Source organism: Xenopus laevis, chromosome 4S (assembly GCF_017654675.1).
Source record: "Xenopus laevis strain J_2021 chromosome 4S, Xenopus_laevis_v10.1, whole genome shotgun sequence".
Classification (NCBI taxonomy): domain Eukaryota; kingdom Metazoa; phylum Chordata; class Amphibia; order Anura; family Pipidae; genus Xenopus; species Xenopus laevis.
Window position 1 is genome coordinate 110,666,942 of NC_054378.1, and position 18,075 is coordinate 110,685,016.

The 18,075-nt window shown below is 40.0% G+C and overlaps 1 protein-coding gene across 2 annotated transcripts in view; it reads right to left on the bottom strand.

The window, feature by feature from the left end:
* Window positions 1-5,298: 5,298 nt before the first annotated feature.
* The window catches only part of LOC108715854 (SLIT-ROBO Rho GTPase-activating protein 3), a 107,328-nt gene continuing 94,551 nt past the window's right edge, over window positions 5,299-18,075 (bottom strand). For both annotated transcript variants that reach the window (XM_018261351.2, XM_018261352.2), the window contains exons 14-22: window positions 17,113-17,190; window positions 15,895-16,029; window positions 14,895-15,000; window positions 11,775-12,002; window positions 10,772-10,851; window positions 8,721-8,901; window positions 8,276-8,425; window positions 6,976-7,303; window positions 5,299-6,226 (exon numbers count right to left, since the gene is read on the bottom strand). In XM_018261351.2, the coding sequence (XP_018116840.1) occupies window positions 5,810-6,226; window positions 6,976-7,303; window positions 8,276-8,425; window positions 8,721-8,901; window positions 10,772-10,851; window positions 11,775-12,002; window positions 14,895-15,000; window positions 15,895-16,029; window positions 17,113-17,190 (1,703 nt within the window). In that variant the 3' untranslated portion in view covers window positions 5,299-5,809. The remainder of the gene's footprint in view (window positions 6,227-6,975; window positions 7,304-8,275; window positions 8,426-8,720; window positions 8,902-10,771; window positions 10,852-11,774; window positions 12,003-14,894; window positions 15,001-15,894; window positions 16,030-17,112; window positions 17,191-18,075) is intronic.

Below are 18,075 nucleotides of genomic sequence, written 5' to 3' on the forward strand. Positions count from 1 at the left end.
CTGGAAGGCCACAAGTTGCCCAAACATGATTTAAGAGGCCCCTGGTTCATCAACTACAAATTCTAAACATGTTTTATTTGCAGCATTTATTAAGTCAATTAAATGCATGCTTTGTATATGCTAATTGCTACATCCATATGCTAGCTTGATAGTTTGAACTTGATGAACACATGTCATTGTTCAACCTGTGTTACTATGTAAACTCTAAATCATTCTCAGTGTGTTTCTTTTGCCAAAAATAAAAACATGCAAGTAAGTGAGGGGCAGTGCATGGAGCAAGGCCTCATGCACAGAAAACGTGCATTTTGCACTAGATATATGGAGTGCAAAGACGGTCTGCATCCCCACCCAGGCCTCCTACGCAGAACTTAACGTGCAACATTGGGACCTGAGCCAGATCACGCAATGCAAAGCACAGAAGTAGTATCAGGTATCAGTTAGGAAGCAAATCCAGGCCAGGCCTTGGGGATCTTACAGGATTTTATAGATTTTATCTGCGGCTTAGCACAACATGCCCCTGAATGATGTGGTTATTAGCAGTGCCAACCCCTCAACAGTCTTGGAGTTGGAGGAAAGTTCTGCTGATTGATTTGTAAGTTATCACTAGAATGCAGCTAATCAATGTGATTCAGTAACTTACAACACACCATAATAATCTATACAAATAACCTTGTAAATAATGCCTAGTGATGTCATCAGTTATGAACGTTGCTCGGTGATGTCACTTGTATCAAAAGACACTCTCTACTTATTAACGTTTTAGTTATTTTTTGATTTCAGATTTCAGAGCTGTTTAAGTTTTTAAAATCTGCCAATATAATGAATTTATTAACAACATCGCCATTTTTTGATTTCAGATTTCAGAGCTGTTTAAGTTTTTAAAATCTGCCAATATAATGAATTTATTAACAACATTGCCACCAGCTGGTCAGTTCTTCTAATTATACAGTCAGAGAGAGATAGGCGATCAGAATACAGAGAAGTGTTCTGATGTTGCTCTGCTTAGGAAAGAGATTAGAAATCCCAAGACCTTTCACATCTCCTTCCTGAGCAAAATCTATTAAACTGGCAGTTAATAAAAAGCTTAGCTCTGAAACTGAAAAAAGAATTCACGTAAATTGCAAAAGTGCCTAGAAAAAGCGCCCTGAGCAATTTGACATAATTTTTTATGGTTTACTTATCCTTTAAAATATGAGAATTCTGTATACAAGAACTTTATTCTTTTATATGCCTGTGGATTTCGTTGGTGATTCCAGTTTTATTATGGAGGGAGGCGCATTATTCCCTATACAGTATATCTGTAGGTTTGTCTACTTGTCTGTATTTACCAGCCTGGTGGGTAAACACTTCCTGGATGTCAAGGTTATCAACAGAGAAGAAGGATAACAGAGACAGTTGGTATTTCTTTCGAAAAAAGAAGCTAACTAACTTATCTGTTGGCCTGTAAGGGTGCCCTGTTGTGGAGGGCTGGCTCAGAGACAGGCGCTAGTATACACTCCAGTGTTGTATCTATAGCAGTGACTCTCAACCTTTCTTCTCAAGGTCCCACTAGCCCATTAGAGTCAACACCTGGCCCTCACCCATGTCACAAGCAAAACTCAGATTAGATTGAGTGTACAATACCAGAACAATCAGAGCAGTGGTTTGGCACTTTAAACAGGAATTATACACAAGTTACACAAGCTACAGACAACCATGAAGAGCAAGGAGACCACATGGACCTCACCGTTTTAGTCCTCACCAGCTTAGTGTGTGTCTCAAGTGGTGTTTCTGCACAGCAGTGTGTTATGGGTAGATTTGCGTGTGCCCCTTATGCTTCCTCCAGAACTGTGGTCCCAAGCTTTATACACCAACGCCTCACATGATCATCGTAGTCAACACCCAATGAACTATATTATACATTTCTTACACAGAACTAGTTATAAGTAGAAGTGCAATGGAATTGGTTCTTTGTAGCAGTAGTGGCCGTCGTGTATAATAATCTAGAAAAGTTCCAGACTGTGCTTCACCTCCCATCCTGGGAAACAAAAGGCTTAAAGGGTAGTTCATCTTAAAAGTGGCCTTTCATTTGTTGCAAACAGTGATATTCTATGACTGCAGTCTTTGTGGTTTTCTTTTTTTTGCTCTGCAGTATTCAGGCTTGAAATTTAACTATCGGGTGGGCTACGGCTTGATTACCCTAGCAACCAGGCTTCAGATTGGAGGTTCAACTCCAAATGGAAGCAGGAATAGTAGTAGGCCTGTATAGAAAGTTCAGCAATAAAACAAATAATAATAAAATACAGTCAATCTTTTTTTTTTTTTTTGTTTAAGTCAGTGACCCTAATAACCAGGGAGCATTTCAGTAGACTGCCAGAACACGATGGCTAACGGTTCATAAAAAATACATAATAATAAAATGAAGACCAAATGAAAAGTTGCTAAGAATAGGTCCGCCTATAACATACTACAAATTTATTCAAAGGTGAATTTCCCCTTTAAATATTCATCTAGCTATAGTATCTTGAATGTCTTGAAATGTTATTTGGAAATGAAGCCCATTGCCTATAAACAAGGCAAGAACATCAAGTCTAATAATGTGTCTCATTGCAAAGAGCATCACAAGGCATCGAAACCAAGGTCGGGCCACATTCTGATGCATTTTGTACTCATTGGCACCCATTGCCTGAACCAGGTTAATGGAACAGCTGTTCAAGTGCCCTTGTCATTCATATAAATAGGAAACACTCTACTTATGGCAGATATTGGTGATGGTGCCCAGTAACTGCCTTATGTGCCATAGGCCTACACCTGTTCAGACTTTAGGGTGCTTTGCAAACAAACAACGGCATAATGCAATGATAGGTTCAAAGTTCTGCATCTTGTAACCCATAGCAACCAGCTGTTTGCTTTTAAACAGCAGACCGGCAAATTCTACCTATAGATTAGTTGCTGTGGGTTAATTGACCTGAAGCAAACTATGCACTCACATTTAGGAGAAACAAGGTTTCGTTAACCAAACTCAAGTCCCAGACGCATTAGGAAGGTGTTATTGGATTACAATTAGGAGGAATTGATAAGGTAGATTTACACTATATATATATATATATATATATATATATATATATATATATAATTACTTGGTGAGGGCAGCACTCCGCCTTTGCAGCATTCCTCGGGTGCACGGTAATATATAGTATAAGCAAAAGGAAGACCAGCAACACCGAGATCTCTTGTGATATAGTCAATTTATGTTGTGAAATCACATGCAAGCCGACGTGACGTTTCGGTCCACACAGGGACCTTTATCAAGGTCCCTGTGTGGACCGAAACGTCACGTCGGCTTGCATGTGATTTCACAACATAAATTGACTATATCACAAGAGATCTCGGTGTTGCTGGTCTTCCTTTTGCTTATATATATATATATATATATATATATATATATATATATATATATCTACACATATACAGTATATTACCTTTCCAGTGGCAGCACAAACAGCCTTTTTTGGAACTCAGTTCAAGCATAACTCAAATTATCCTACGTTCAACTACTATACATATATGTGTTTATATCTGTGTTTATATATATATATATATATATATATATATATATATATATATATATATATATATATATATATATATATATATATATATATATATATAGCCTCTGGCCTACACATGGTTAATAAGAGAACTAATACATAAGAGTAAATCTGTACAAAGTTACAGGCAGAGGGGGCAGCAGGAGCCTCTAACCCTCTCATGACAGCCACAGTCCAGAGAACAACATACAGATGGGCAATTTATTGGGAAACCCACAAGGCCAGGCTGAAAAAAAAGGCATTTGTGTGACCCAGTTGAATAAGAGCAAGGTAAAAGAGGTATAAACAAGATAAATCAAGAAGAAATATGCCATTCCACAGGTACTTCTCATTTGTTACATTCATTGCCATTCTCTTAGTGATAATCCATGGTGTCCAGGAACAGTCCAGAGGGAAAAAATAGCCTAGACTGGACCACTCCCTCCAAAATTCTCCAGCATATCCAAGCAAACACACGCACAAAATGCAGCGTCATAGAGTAAAAATTGTACTGAGTCTTAGTGCATCTTAAGGCCAACTAAAGATTTAAGAATCACTATGGTACAATTCTTTGAGATGAAGAGGAGATGATGGTTCATGAGATGAGTCCACGGAGAAAAGTTCTGCGGAAAGATGCGTACGAGATCCAGTGTGGTACATATATTTGTAATGAGAAAACGCTGCTTAGATTTGTATATGAACTATGCACAACTGAAGGAAACAGGGCAACCCAGCTGACATACATCTATATGAATTTATCATAGTGGTAACAAGGGTGAGATAAACATTGTACAATGCGTGCGTGGTCTTCTGTGGCTGGTTGTATGGAGCAAGGTCGTGTGAGACTGGGTGCGTGGCATAGTATCCTGTGTGATTGGGTGCATGGAGTAAGATTTTATATGATTAGGTGCGTTGTATAATCTTGTGTGATTGGGATGTGTGTCGTAAGATCTTGTGCGGTTGGGTGCGTGGATTAAGATACTGTGTGATGGGTGCATAGCACAGGATCCTGTGTTAGAGATCTTGTGTTATTGAGTGTGTGACGTAAGATCCTGTGTGATTAGGTTTGTGGCATAAGATCTTGTGTGATTGGGTGCGTGGCTTAAAGGAGAAGGAAAGCTACAGAGGCATTTTATTGCCAACAGATTAGCTGCAATAGTGCAAGCTAGAATGCTATATTTATTCCGTAGAATATTTTACCATACCTGAGTAAAAAGCTCTAGAAACTCTCTGTTTGTTTAGAATAGGAGCTGCAGTATTAATGTGGTGTGACATCACTTCCTGCCTGAGTCTCTCCCTGCTCTGGACTCAGATTACAGTAGAGAAGGGAGGGGTGGGGAGAGAGGAGCAAACTGAGCATGCTCTTGCCCAGGGTAATGAGGTTTAAGCTGAAGGCAGGAAGTCTGAGACAGAAGCCCATGAGTACACAATAGAAGGAAAGAAATGTGGTGTTTCTTTTGACAGAGGACTCAGAGCAGCATTACTTTGGGGGTTTACTGGTATATTTAAATGGACCTTTCTGATAAGGCTTACTTTGTTTTAACCTTTCCTTCTCCTTTAAGATCTTGTGTGATTGGGTGCGTGGTGTAAGATCTTGTGTTATTGGGTGTGTGGCGTAAGATCTTGTGTGATTGGGTGCGTGGTGTAAGATCTTGTGTTATTGGGTGCGTGGCTTAAGATCTTGTGTGATTGGATGCATAGCATAGGATCATGTGTTTGAGATCTTGTGTTATTGGGAGCATGGCATAAGATCTTGTGTGATTGTTTTGGGAAAGACATGGATATTGTTTTATTAAGGGCATAATCGTTAGTTATGTGGAGTGCTGATAACGCACCTATCTAATGAAGCCATGGAAAAAGGTTGGCACAAGAAGTGACCCTTTATGGATGGTTCCATGTTACTGGGCACATGGACAAATCCTGAGTGATGTGGTTATAAGTGCATGAAGAGACTATGAGATATGTACATGGGATTGGGTGTCTAAGGATCCATATGCCTGGGTGCAAGAACAGAGAGTGGAGGTATTAGCAATAGACTCTGAGACTGGGGGGAGTCACATGTAGGAAATTTATGAGTACAGTATGTACATAGGTACAGGAATTCTATCTATCACTACTGGAACTGGCTTGAACTGAAGTTCTTTCGGTTTCTGTGTCTCCTGACCCAGTTCTCATTTATACTATCCAGAGTATACCACAGATCACACAGGAGGATCCACGATATTGGGGTCTGGAGGCATTTACATGGTTCCTGACTTCTCAGATGGGTTGCTGGGGAACACCTTTTCTGTTGGTGTTAGTGCCGGGCTTCCGACACCAGAGCTGCTGCTGCTACTAGACCTGTGTTGGACCATGGGCCGTGCCGGCCTTACAGGTGGAGGACGCAGCTGAGACCCTGCAAGACGTGCCGACAGAGCAGGCTTAAATGTAGTCATCATCTCTGTAGTAGTGGAGTTACTCCTCCTCATGGCAGCATCAGGGTCACGGATCATAATGGTGTGCAAAGGACTAACCGGTTCAGAATTGGGAGTGCCCAGTGCAGGGTGTTTCATGGGTTCCAGTGTGTCCAGAACCACATCAGGGGCCTGCTTGGCCGTGTTTTGCCTCTCCAGCTCACGCAGCTCATTCAGGGCTGTGTTCATTGTCTTTTCAATGTCCTGAACACAATACGATTATATGAGAAAATCAAGAAAAATAAGACCACCCAAGAGACATACAAAACAAATGGGGTTATGTAATTAAAGGCACTAATTTTGCCCAGGGGCAGTAACCTATAGCAACCAATCAGCAGGTAGAATTTCCTGGCCACATGTTTAAAACATCTTATTGGTTGCTACTGGTTACTGCTCCTGGGCAAACTTAGTGCCTTTTATTACATGTGGGGGATGGACTCACCCAAGTCATGTTCATATTCAGTATATGCAAGTATGGGATCCGTTATCCAGAAACCCATTATCCAGAAAGCTCCGAATTACAGAAAGACCTTCTCCCATAGACTCTATTTTATCCAAATTTTTAAAAATTATTTTCTTTTTCTCTGTAGTAATAATAAAACAGTAGCTTGTACTTGATCGCAATGCAGATATAATTAATCCTTATTGGAGGCAAAACCAGTCTGTTGGGTTTATTTAATGTTTACATGATTTTCTAGTGGACTTAAGGTATGATGATCCAACTTACTGAAAGATCTGTTATCCGGAAACCCCCAGGTCCTGAGCATTCTGGATAACAGGTCCCATACCTGTTTCAGAAACAGTGCATTCTAAGCCTAACAATAACATTCATGATTAATGCAGCTTTTTACACTAGGGGGCACACAAACCGAATACCAGAGCTTATGCTGGAAATATTTATTGCCTATTAAATATTATTATTATTATTATTTGGGTATGGGTTATTATCCTACCTCAGCTAGAGCTTCAGCTTCTAAAGACTTGTGGTCTCCAAGACTGCTGTGTCTGGTACCTCCTGTTACTGATCGCAGGGAGATTCCGTCAGTCAGACCCTTCCTCTCAGGATAATTGATACTCCCGGCACTGCCAAAAGTTGCCATCCGGCGCTTCTCTGGACTATCCACCCTTCCTCTATTTAGCGACAGTTTGTGTGGGCTGCTGGGGCAGGCGGCGGCTCTGGGAGGGGTATCTATACAAGGACCTAGAGGTCTGGGGGGACTGTGGTTGTCACCACCACTTCTTCTTCGTGGTATGGCAGCTCCATCAGATCTTAGTCTCACCCTGACATAGAAAAGGGTGCAAAAATAGGTTAATGGAATGGGTATATGCAACTGGCACAGCATGAATGGGCGAGTTATATTTGTCTTAAAGGAGAACTAAACCCTAGAAATGAATAAAGGCAAAGATACCATATTTTATATACTGAACTTATTGCACCAGCCTAAAGTTTCAGCTTGTCAATAGCAGCAATGATCCAGGACTTCAAACTTGTCACAGGGTCACCATCTTGGAAAGTGTCTGTGACACTCACATGCTCAGTGGGCTCTGAGCAGCTGTTGAGAAGTTTAGCTTTGGGGTTGTCACAAATGATCAAGCAGAAAATTGGTTGGCCTGTAATATAAGCTGATGCTACAAGGCTGATTATTACATTCTGATGCTAATTGCACTGGTTTCTGTGCTGCCATGTAGTAAGTATCTGTATGAATTACTAATCAGCCTTATATTGTGACATTTCTATTCTATGTGTACTGTATATTGTGAGTGGCTCCCTAAGCTCAGTAAGCGACAGCAGCACAGAGCATGTGCAGTGAATCAGCAGAAAAGAAGATGGGGAGCTACTGGGGCATCTTTGGAGACACAGATCTTTACTGCTAAAGGGCTGTGGTTGCCTTGGGCTGGTACAGAAGCCCAAAACATAATGTACAACATTTCTAGCCTAATTCTTTAGTTGAGCTTTACTTCTCCTTTAAAGGGTCAGGAGCATGAACAAGCAAGATTGCCCTCAAACCGACTCAATTATCACCAGTAATTGGTGAGAAATACCTGGCTGTGATAAACATTGATCAGAAATGTTTGCTTTATCATTTCTTAACATAGGCCCCTAGTGCCTGCTATAGGCAGAGTGCACGCCAAGGACAATTTATAACTTTCTGACATTCAAACAGATGCCTAGTTGGTGTGGGCCCCTGCCTAGCAACCCAATAGCAATTTATAACTGCTTAGCTGCAGTACATCACGTTATTCTGAGAGTACCTGCCCAACACTCCAGAGAAGCTGTATTCCTGCAGGTGCTCAGTAGGCGAGTGGATATCATTTTTGGAGGAGGCCTTATCATCCAGTAGGGGTCCACTGCTGGCCTCGCTGTCTGCCTTCTGGCTTAGGCTGTCTGAAAATGCATCATCCCTACAAGAAAAAAGGATCAGGGTTGATGGCAGAATGCCTGTAAAATATGCAGCTGCAGAAACACATGGAACAGTCAACACCAGCACACGCTGTCCTCTCTTCCATGAATGCCCAATGCACAGTATACCTGAAGGATCAGCACCCTCTGCAAATAACCATATCTAAGGAATAGATACTGGCACAAGCTGGCTAATACAAGCGGGGTATCATCTGTATTGCATTAGCCATGTTGTTCCGACATCTGTTCCTCTTACAGACTATAACTCACATAACAAATAGACAAGCAGGTACTCACAGATCCTGCACCACGATATACTGATGAGGTATAAGCCCATCTACCCCATTGTGTCGCCCTTCCCACCAGTCTTCAGAAGCGCGATGGTAAAGAAGCAGGGATGCCCCCTTTTTAAAGGACAACTCTCGGGGCGTCCGTCCCATGTAGTCAAACTTAGCGATGGCCTCAATCTGCTCCACCTCTGAGGATAAACCAAAAGCAAAGGTGATTATAAAGAACATGAAGACATAATGCAATATAATGAGTGAGATGACTGTCATTTATTCAATCCAAGTAACATTGTCATATGTACCTTTGAAAGCAAATCACGCACATTTAGCATTTAAAAAAAGTAACACCAAGACAGTTTGTTAAAGTAATGAAACTATAAGTTACTGCTGCCCTGCACTGGTAAAACTGGTGAGTTTGATTCAGAAACTCTACTATAGTTTATATAAATAAAGTTCTGTGTAGCCATGGGGGCAGCCATTCAGTCTGTAAAAAGGCACAGGTTATATAGTAGATATCAGAAAATATCTGTAGAATACAATGGGACTCTATCTGCTTATCTGTTCTCTGCCTATATCTTTTCTCCTTGAATGGCTGCCCCCATAGCTACACAGCAGCTTGTTCATATAAACTATAGTAGTGTTTCTGAATCAAACTCACCAGTTATACCAGTACAGAGCAACAGTACTGTATATTTTTAATACTTTAAAATACTTTTATTTGTTGATGTTACTGTTCCTTAACAGTAGTGGTGTCCAGGAGACAGAGACATTGCTACATTATACTATGCAGAGGAAATAAAATCACCTTTAATTTATTATATATTGATATTACAGGTATAGGACCTATTATCTGGTATTTTTCTGTAAATTGGGTTACCATACTTAAGATTACTGGGTTAAAGGAACAGTAACATCTAAAAATGAAAGGAATGACAATATATGTATTGATGCCCCACACTGGTAAAACTGGTGTGTTTGTTTCAGAAACACTACTATAGTTTATAAAACAAGCTGCTGTGTAGTCATGGGGGGCAGCCATTCAAGCACAAGTTACATAGTAGATAACTGATATGCACTGTAGACTCCCATTGTATATTACAGAGCTTATCTGTTATCTGCTGTGTATCCTGTGCCTTTTCTCCCTTTTCAGCTTTGAATAGCTGCCCCCATGGCTACACAGCAGCTTGTTTATGTAAACTTGTTTATATAAACTATAGTAGAGTTTATAAAGCAAACACACCAGTTTTACCTGTCAGGGCAACACTACGTAATATTTCCATTCCATTAAAACACTTTAATTTTTTGGTGTTACTGTTCCTTTAAGATATAAAATAGGTGATATCCTCCCTGTTATGTCTGTATTAGGGTCCTTCATACAGAGTAGAGGATCCGTCAAGCCTTCCCAACTTTATACGTCAATAACAAATCTCACTTCTGGAAAACCTGTCAGTCATACAGTCATCCGTTTATTGCGCAGTGCACGACATGTTTCAGATCCAAAGATCCTTCATCAGGTGCTCAGGGTAAGTCTTATCAGATTCCTGCACTTTCTGATACTCATCAAGAAAAGGAGAAACTGACCAGCTTATAATAAACATTTCCTAGAAAACAAAGGGAGTCTATATATATATATATATATATATATATATATATATATATATATATATATATATATATATATATATATATATATATATATACAGGTATATGATCCCTTATCCAGAAACCAGATATCCAGAAAGCTCCGAATTACGGAATGGCTGTCTCCCATAGACTCTATTTTATCCAAATAATCCAAATTTTTAAAAATGATTTCCTTTTTCTGTGTAATAATAAAACAGTAGCTTGTACTTGATCCCAACTAACATATAATTAATCCTTATTGGAAGCAAAACCAGCCTATTGGGTTTATTTAATGTTTAAATGAATTTCTAGTAGACTTAAGGCACAAAGACCCAAATTACGGAAAGATCCGTTATCCAGAAAACCCAAGGTCCCGAGCATTCTGAATAACAGGTCCCATACCTGTATATATAAAGGGAGTCAATTGTAAGCTCTTACCTTCATCACTAGTGTGAGGCTCTGTACCATTGTCGTGATCACCCTCATCAATAGCACCCGGCTCACTGTGGGGGCTGTCACTGTAATAAAACATAAGCTCTATTACATCCAATATCCTCTGGCATCTCACTGGTTAATAAGCTGCTAGCAATCATACGAGAGACAGCATTGTACACACAGTGCCCTCTAATTATACCGTTCGTCAGACACTATTAATTAATTAACTGCAATATATGATTTGTCATTTGCTCATCTAAAAATAACTCTATTTCCAGCCATACACTGTAGCAAATGAGAAGAAACACATTTAACGGAATATTCTGCTCTATAAACACAACGATAACCTAATACATTTCTCAATAGGGCACACTGGAAATAATAACCATATAAATTGCATGTTTTTACATCAAAGCACATTGTTATAGCACTAAAGGGCTGTCAGCACAGTTTCTCCTATGAGTAGGATTCATGATATATATGGTTTTATTTTACACTGCTGATATAATAAATGTGTAACAGCAGCGCCTCCGACTGTGTAGTCTGGGCAGGGGCCAAACAGAAGTTTCTGATGCAGGAGATGTCTTTTGATGCTTTTCTGCTCGGTTTAAAAATATCATGTTGATATCACGAAATCTAAAAAATAAAAAAGTGCTAGCAATCTGACACTACAAGATATAAATTGTGCGCAAGAGCAAAGCACAGTATGTAATAACACAAAGGAACCCCAGATTTATCCAATCGAAGATGAGTTCTGTTCTGAGATTTCTTTGTTTAGAAAGGACATCAGAAACCACAGTATCACATCTTTCCTAACAGGGGAACATCAAAAACGTCCTTTTTGTTTCTTCTGACAAGTTATTCAATTGAATTATGGTCAGAAACTGACCAGCAGGTGGCGCTGTTGTAAGAAAATTCATTATTTAAGCAGCACATATTGTTCTTATTATCTTGCAATCTAAAAAAATGTGAACAATCCAGGGTACAATTAAAATAAAGTGCTCACCAGTAATCCTCTCCTCCGGTCATGCATTTTTCATACACTGGCCCATCCAGCTCACGATGACTTGGGTAAATGGATTCTTGGCTGATGATGATGGTTTTGATGACCTCGTTGACATGCGCTTGGCAAGACACAGGATCTTGCCCATCTGGGATGGGCATCAAAGTTGGTCCAAAACAGATGGCTAGGTTGTATGGATCCATCATGTTCTCATCGCTGTACTGTGATAAACTGTGGCACATTTAATTGAGATACCAGTCACTGAGCTGCTGAAATATCAACTTTTTATATCAGCCAAAAACAGATCACTTTATTTAGCTGCTCAGCTATGGGCAAGCAATAAGGACTGTTGGCATGAGTTAATAAGTCATGAACATACAGTAGGTCACATTAGAGGGTTTTCTGCACCCATCTATGAGGTTAAATTCCACACTATACCTGACATACAACATTTAACCACAATATATTGACCATATACATAATATGCATATGATCTGGCCATCTGGCATGAGTTTCTGAGAATTACATATGTACAGGATCTATTATCCAGAATGCAAGGGACCTGAGGTCCTTTGAGACAAAGCTATACAAAATGTGTTACTCTGCCCACTTATTAAAGCACACGTTACTTCATTTATGGTAGAAGCAAATACCCTCCTAAACCACTTCGTACACAGAACAGACAGCTAAAAAGGAACCGAAAAATCCTACACAAAAATGTCTTCCTGAAATCTCCCATAAATTGGTGTCACAGTATGGAAACATTTACACTATTATGGCTGAGTGGGATTATAATAACGCAAGCAATCTGGTATCTCCTTAATAGCAAAATGTGAGAAGCATGGCATTCCTGGAGATGCTGTATGAATAGCACTAAACAGATTGTAGACTGAATTTCGAGACTAAAAATAACCCTGGAAACAGCTCAATATGTTGTTCTGAGCTCAGGGAAATATTATATCTACAAGCGTAGGCCGACATGGCAGTGTATATATTGTCGCTATCAATTGTACATAGAAATTCACTAGAAGAACCTGCCATTCAAGGTAATGCTAGAAATGTATAAATAGGACGGTATTTTAATCTCTAAAGCTGAAAATGTCAACTTTTAATAAATAAGAGTGGATTTACGTCAAGCGCTATCAAATCTGTCACTTGCAACTGAATGTTTAAGCTTTGAGGGTGAGACCACCTGAGATGAAACATTGGCCCATTACCATTACATACACTATCCACACTATAGAAGTGACTGTGCTCTGGGAGAGTGGTTTAATAGGCTTCTTTTATCTCAGTGTACACCCCCACCTCAGGTGTAGAGTAAATCAATTGAAATTGGAGTTACTGAGAGAAACAGCCAAGAATGCAGTGCTTGCTGCTAATTGTGCTTTATTGCCACGACATGTTTTGGGCTCAAGGCCCTTTATCAAGTGTGAACACTTGATAAAGGGCCTTGAGCCCGAAACATGTCGTGGCAATAAAGCACAATTAGCAGCAAGCACTGCATTCTTGGCTGTTTCTCTCAGTAACTCCAATTTCAATTGCATTACATACACTATGTACTCCCTTCCCTGGGGTGAATAAATCAATTGTTACCCCAGGGGTAGAGCTGGGTTTCTCTGTACTGCCTGCTCTAGACCTTTTCTCTTACATATAGTTAGGCTTGGGGTGCAGGGTTTGTATATACATGGAGTTAAGGGAGGTCTTACCACTGCGAATATCTCTATGGGCCTGTAAAAACATGCCCCCTTTTTTTCCCGGTATCCCGCCGTCCCAGTCCAACCCTGTTCAGAAACTCTACTATAGTTTATATAAACAAGCCGCTGTGTAGCCATGGGGGCAGCCATTTAAAGGAAAACTATACCCCCAAAATGAACACTTAAGCAACAGATAGTTTATATCAAATTGAATGACATATTAAAGAATCTTACCAAACTGGAATATATATTTACATAAATATTGCCCTTTTACATCTCTTGCCTTGAACCACCATTTCGTGACTCTATCTGTGCTGCCTCAGAGATCACCTGACCAGAAATACTACAACACTAACTGTAACAGGAAGAAGTGAGGAAGCAAAAGACACAACTCTGTCTGTTAATTGGCTCACTTACATGTGGTTTGTATGTGTACACAGTGAATCTTACGATCTCAGGGGGCGGCCCTTATTTTTTAAAATGGCAATTTTCTATTTATGATTACCCAATGGCACATACTACTAAAAAAGTATATTATTATGATAATGGTTCATTTACATGAAGCAGGGTTTTACACATGAGCTGTTTTACTCAGTATCTTTTAATAGAGACCTACATTGTTTGGGGGGGTATAGTTTTCCTTTAACCACAGGATACACAGTAGATATGAGATACATTTTGAAGGATCCCATTGTATACTACAGAGTTTATATGCTATCTGTTGAGTATCCTGTGCCTTTTCAGGTTTAAATGGCTGCCCCCATGGCTACAGAGCTGCTTGTTTACAGTATATAAACTATAATAGAGTTTATAAAGCAAAAACACCAGTTTTACTAGTACATCGCAACACTACAATATAATTGATTTATTTTAAAATACTTTACTTTTTTACTACTACTAGAGTAAAGTAGGACATTGTTTCAACCTATGTGGATATGCTCTTTAAAGTTTAATATCTATATAATGAAGGAAACGATAAAAGTACAAGTACTGGAGACCAATAGAGGACCATACAACATCTAACTTCAGCTGTCAAGGAGGAAACTGGGAGACGTAGAACAATAAAATCTGGAGACTTACAGGTAGCTAATGATATTGAACGGTCAGCTGATGTTCATGATCACCCCATTTGTGTAGAGATCAGCACAAGGCATTACTCAACCCATATCTGGAAACTCTGGATCTTTAGGGTAGGAAACTTTGGGCGACTTCGGAATACGAAGCGCCGTGTATGCTTTAGCGCATGCGATTTTAGCCGGTGCAAGACAGAGGCAAGGCGTTCAGGGAGATTGGTCACCGCAAAGACGGGGGCGATTAGTCGCCAGGCGACTAAATCTCCCTGAATCGCCCATTGTGCCCCTACCCTTAATGTTAAAAAATCTACATTGTGTCAAATCTAGTAGCAACTGGAATGAAGATAAACACTTACTGGTTGAGGAAGGCAAAGAGGTATCTCATGACCACCAGGACGGACCTGGGCAACGTGATGAGGATCTGACGGATATGATGTGCCCTCTCTGAAGGGTTCTCTATCTCTGATACAAGCAAGTCACAGAAAGACACTTGTTATGACAATGAGGCAGCACTGGCTGAACAGTTCCACCTGAGTCACAGTAACGCTGAGCAAACATATTGACCAAAGGGTTTATACTGAGAAACAGGACAAATACTGAGATGCTAAACAGACCGAATATTTCTCACATAGCTGTCAGGTTCACTATCACTGTCATACACTGTCTTATGTTTATACAACAATGCTTAGGTATAGGATCGTCTTAAACACATTAAGTTGACTGCGGTAACTAGATACAGTGAGCTATAGAGCTTCTAACTCAGGGATCCCCAACCTTTTGAACCCTTGAGCAACATTCAGAAGTAAAAGGAGTTGGGGAGCAACACTAGCATGAAAAATGTTCTTGGGGTGCCAAATAATTGCTGTGATTGGCCATTTGGTAGCCCCTATGTGGATTGTCAACCTATATTGAGACTCTGTTTGGCAGTACATCTGGTTTTTATACAACCAACACTTGCCTCTAAGCCTGGAATTCAAAAATAAGCTCCTGCTTTGAGGCCACTGGGAGCAACATCCAAGGGGTTGGAGAGCAACATGTTGCTTGTGAGCTACTGGTTGGGGATCACTGTTCTAACTCAACCTAATCTAGACATGTCGCAAAGAAATACTAATAATGACCAATGTAACGCTAACTGATATTTGGATAAATAAATTTTAAATAGATGAGGCCTGAGCCTTGCTATACTATACTCTATATACTACTATACTATAGAGATTTGGCAGGGGGTACCTCTGCCTTTTACATATTGTTATATCCAACTGGGAGCACTCAGACCTAGTTTTATGTGGACAGTGAGCACATAAAATGAGCAACGTTTTTCAAGTAGACAGAGTATTTGACTTTACAGATACTTACTGATTGTTGACATCAAGTCTTGAAACCTTTCCTTAGGAAAGAGTGGGTTTTCCAGGCCTCGGAAGTACAGCTTCAACACACCTGCCACCGAATTAATGTCACGCTCACTGTGATCTTCCACAAGTGGGTCTTCACCTGATCAGAAGACAACAGCATAAGTCTAAAGCTGGCCATAGATGTTGAGATTTTTAAAAGATCAGATCCTGATCGTGAGACCACGATCTTCTCAGAACGATCGTACGAATTGACCATCAACTAAAAAGACCAATTTGGCAGGAAAACAAAGGGGAGCTGCCTGCTTGGCCCTGCAAACATAGAGAGATTGCACTGGGACCGACAAAGATTTTTTGACCTGGCCGATCAATTTCCCGACAGATGTCGGCCGAAAAATCATAAGATGTACGATCGTTCGAATACCACTAACCGCACGATAATTTCGAAGGATTGGTCGGACTTCCCTAAAATCGGTCGTTCGGCAAGAAGAATCGTCGCGTCTATGGGGAGCATTACTGACACCTTCCTAATCTCAGCACTCCCTGTGCTTAACCCAGAGAAAGTATTTTACACACACTGATTAATTAAACCATTCCTTTTACACACAGTGCACTTCAGATTTACATATAACAGCATGATATGGCTACAGACAAGGACACAGTCACCTCAATTAATTACAATCAGTGTACTTATAATCACCTTTGTTCATTATTACAAAAAGAAAGTGACTCCAGCTGGAAGATAAAAGTCATCTCTAACTCTCTAATCTAATTGGATATATATAGGGCGGTTATCACTATAAAAAAGTGTCCATTTTAATGTTCTGTCACTGGTCCAGCCTTGGCAAACACCTGGCCAACTCAATGGTGTGACCCCCAAAGAGCGAATTGTGGGAGTCAGAAATAGTTTTGCCAAGGCTTTCAGACAATATTAGATCCTGTTAATATTTTAATCATCACCCCAATCTATTTCTTTCATTGTAGCAGGTTCTCATAAAAAATCAAGTGTTCAAAGTAGAGTTCCCCCAACTATAGTCCAAACGTAATATTATCTATATTTATATGTATTCAATAAACTGCTTGGCAGAAGCTTGCTGTACTAGTAGGACTGATGCCTAATTAGGCTGTTTTAGCCTCCCAGCAAGTACTTTGTGCCATCTTTGGAAACAGTACTTACAGATAGTGTTGGCAGCTTTAATGGGCATCTGGGGACCTTATGTCTTACCTCTTTCAAATGAATTCTTGATGTCATTAACTTCAACCTGAGAGCCTGGAACTCGAAAAATCCCCTGTTGCTGGAGACCTGCAAGAATATGAGGGTATCATTCAGAGGTACAGAGCTTGCACTCGGTATAACCTAGAGCAGTGCTGTCCAACTTCTGTGGTACCAAGGGCCGGGATTTTTCTAGCCATTTTTCTAGCCTACGTGGTGGAGGGCCAATAATGGAAGCCAGTGTTGATGACTCCCCCTTTTAAACCACACCCATTTAAACCACACCCTTGTTATCTCAAGAGCTTTTAAGACCATGTCCACATTAATGGCGGTAGCACATCAAAAAAAAACAATTGGCTGGTGCTCACTGTAGTCATATGTGAAAAGATGAAGTCATACCCTTAAATATACCATAAACATACCTTAAATCCATATGCAGCATCCTCCCCTGTTGATAACACAGCAACCCCCCCCCCCACCCCAGCACATGATAAAACTCCTTAGGGGCACCTAACAACAATTTCCAAATGCTAACAAACCCTACCAGGCTTACATCCCACAGGTAGTGTAGGGCAAGCACAATAGGGCACACACGTGAAGCATAGGGCAGGCAGAGTATGGCACACACAGGTATTCGTTCATATTAACATTACATTTATCCCTATTAACTTGGAATAATAAAAAAAACAATAATGAATGTACATTTAAAGTTGATAAGAATAGCACTCTCGTCAATTTTCACTTATTTTAAAGACTTACTTTATCAACATTATGGGTATTCTTCTAGAGCTCAAATAATTAGCATATAATGCTCAAAAGCCATGAACGACCAATTAAAAATATATTCTTATAAATCATGCTTAGTAAGTTTGTAAGAAATCTGGAATATCCAGCTGCAAACGGCACAACGGAGTTATCTGCAACAGCAGTAGGCTGGGAAAGTTTAATATTTAAACATTTTTATCTCAGGAATGA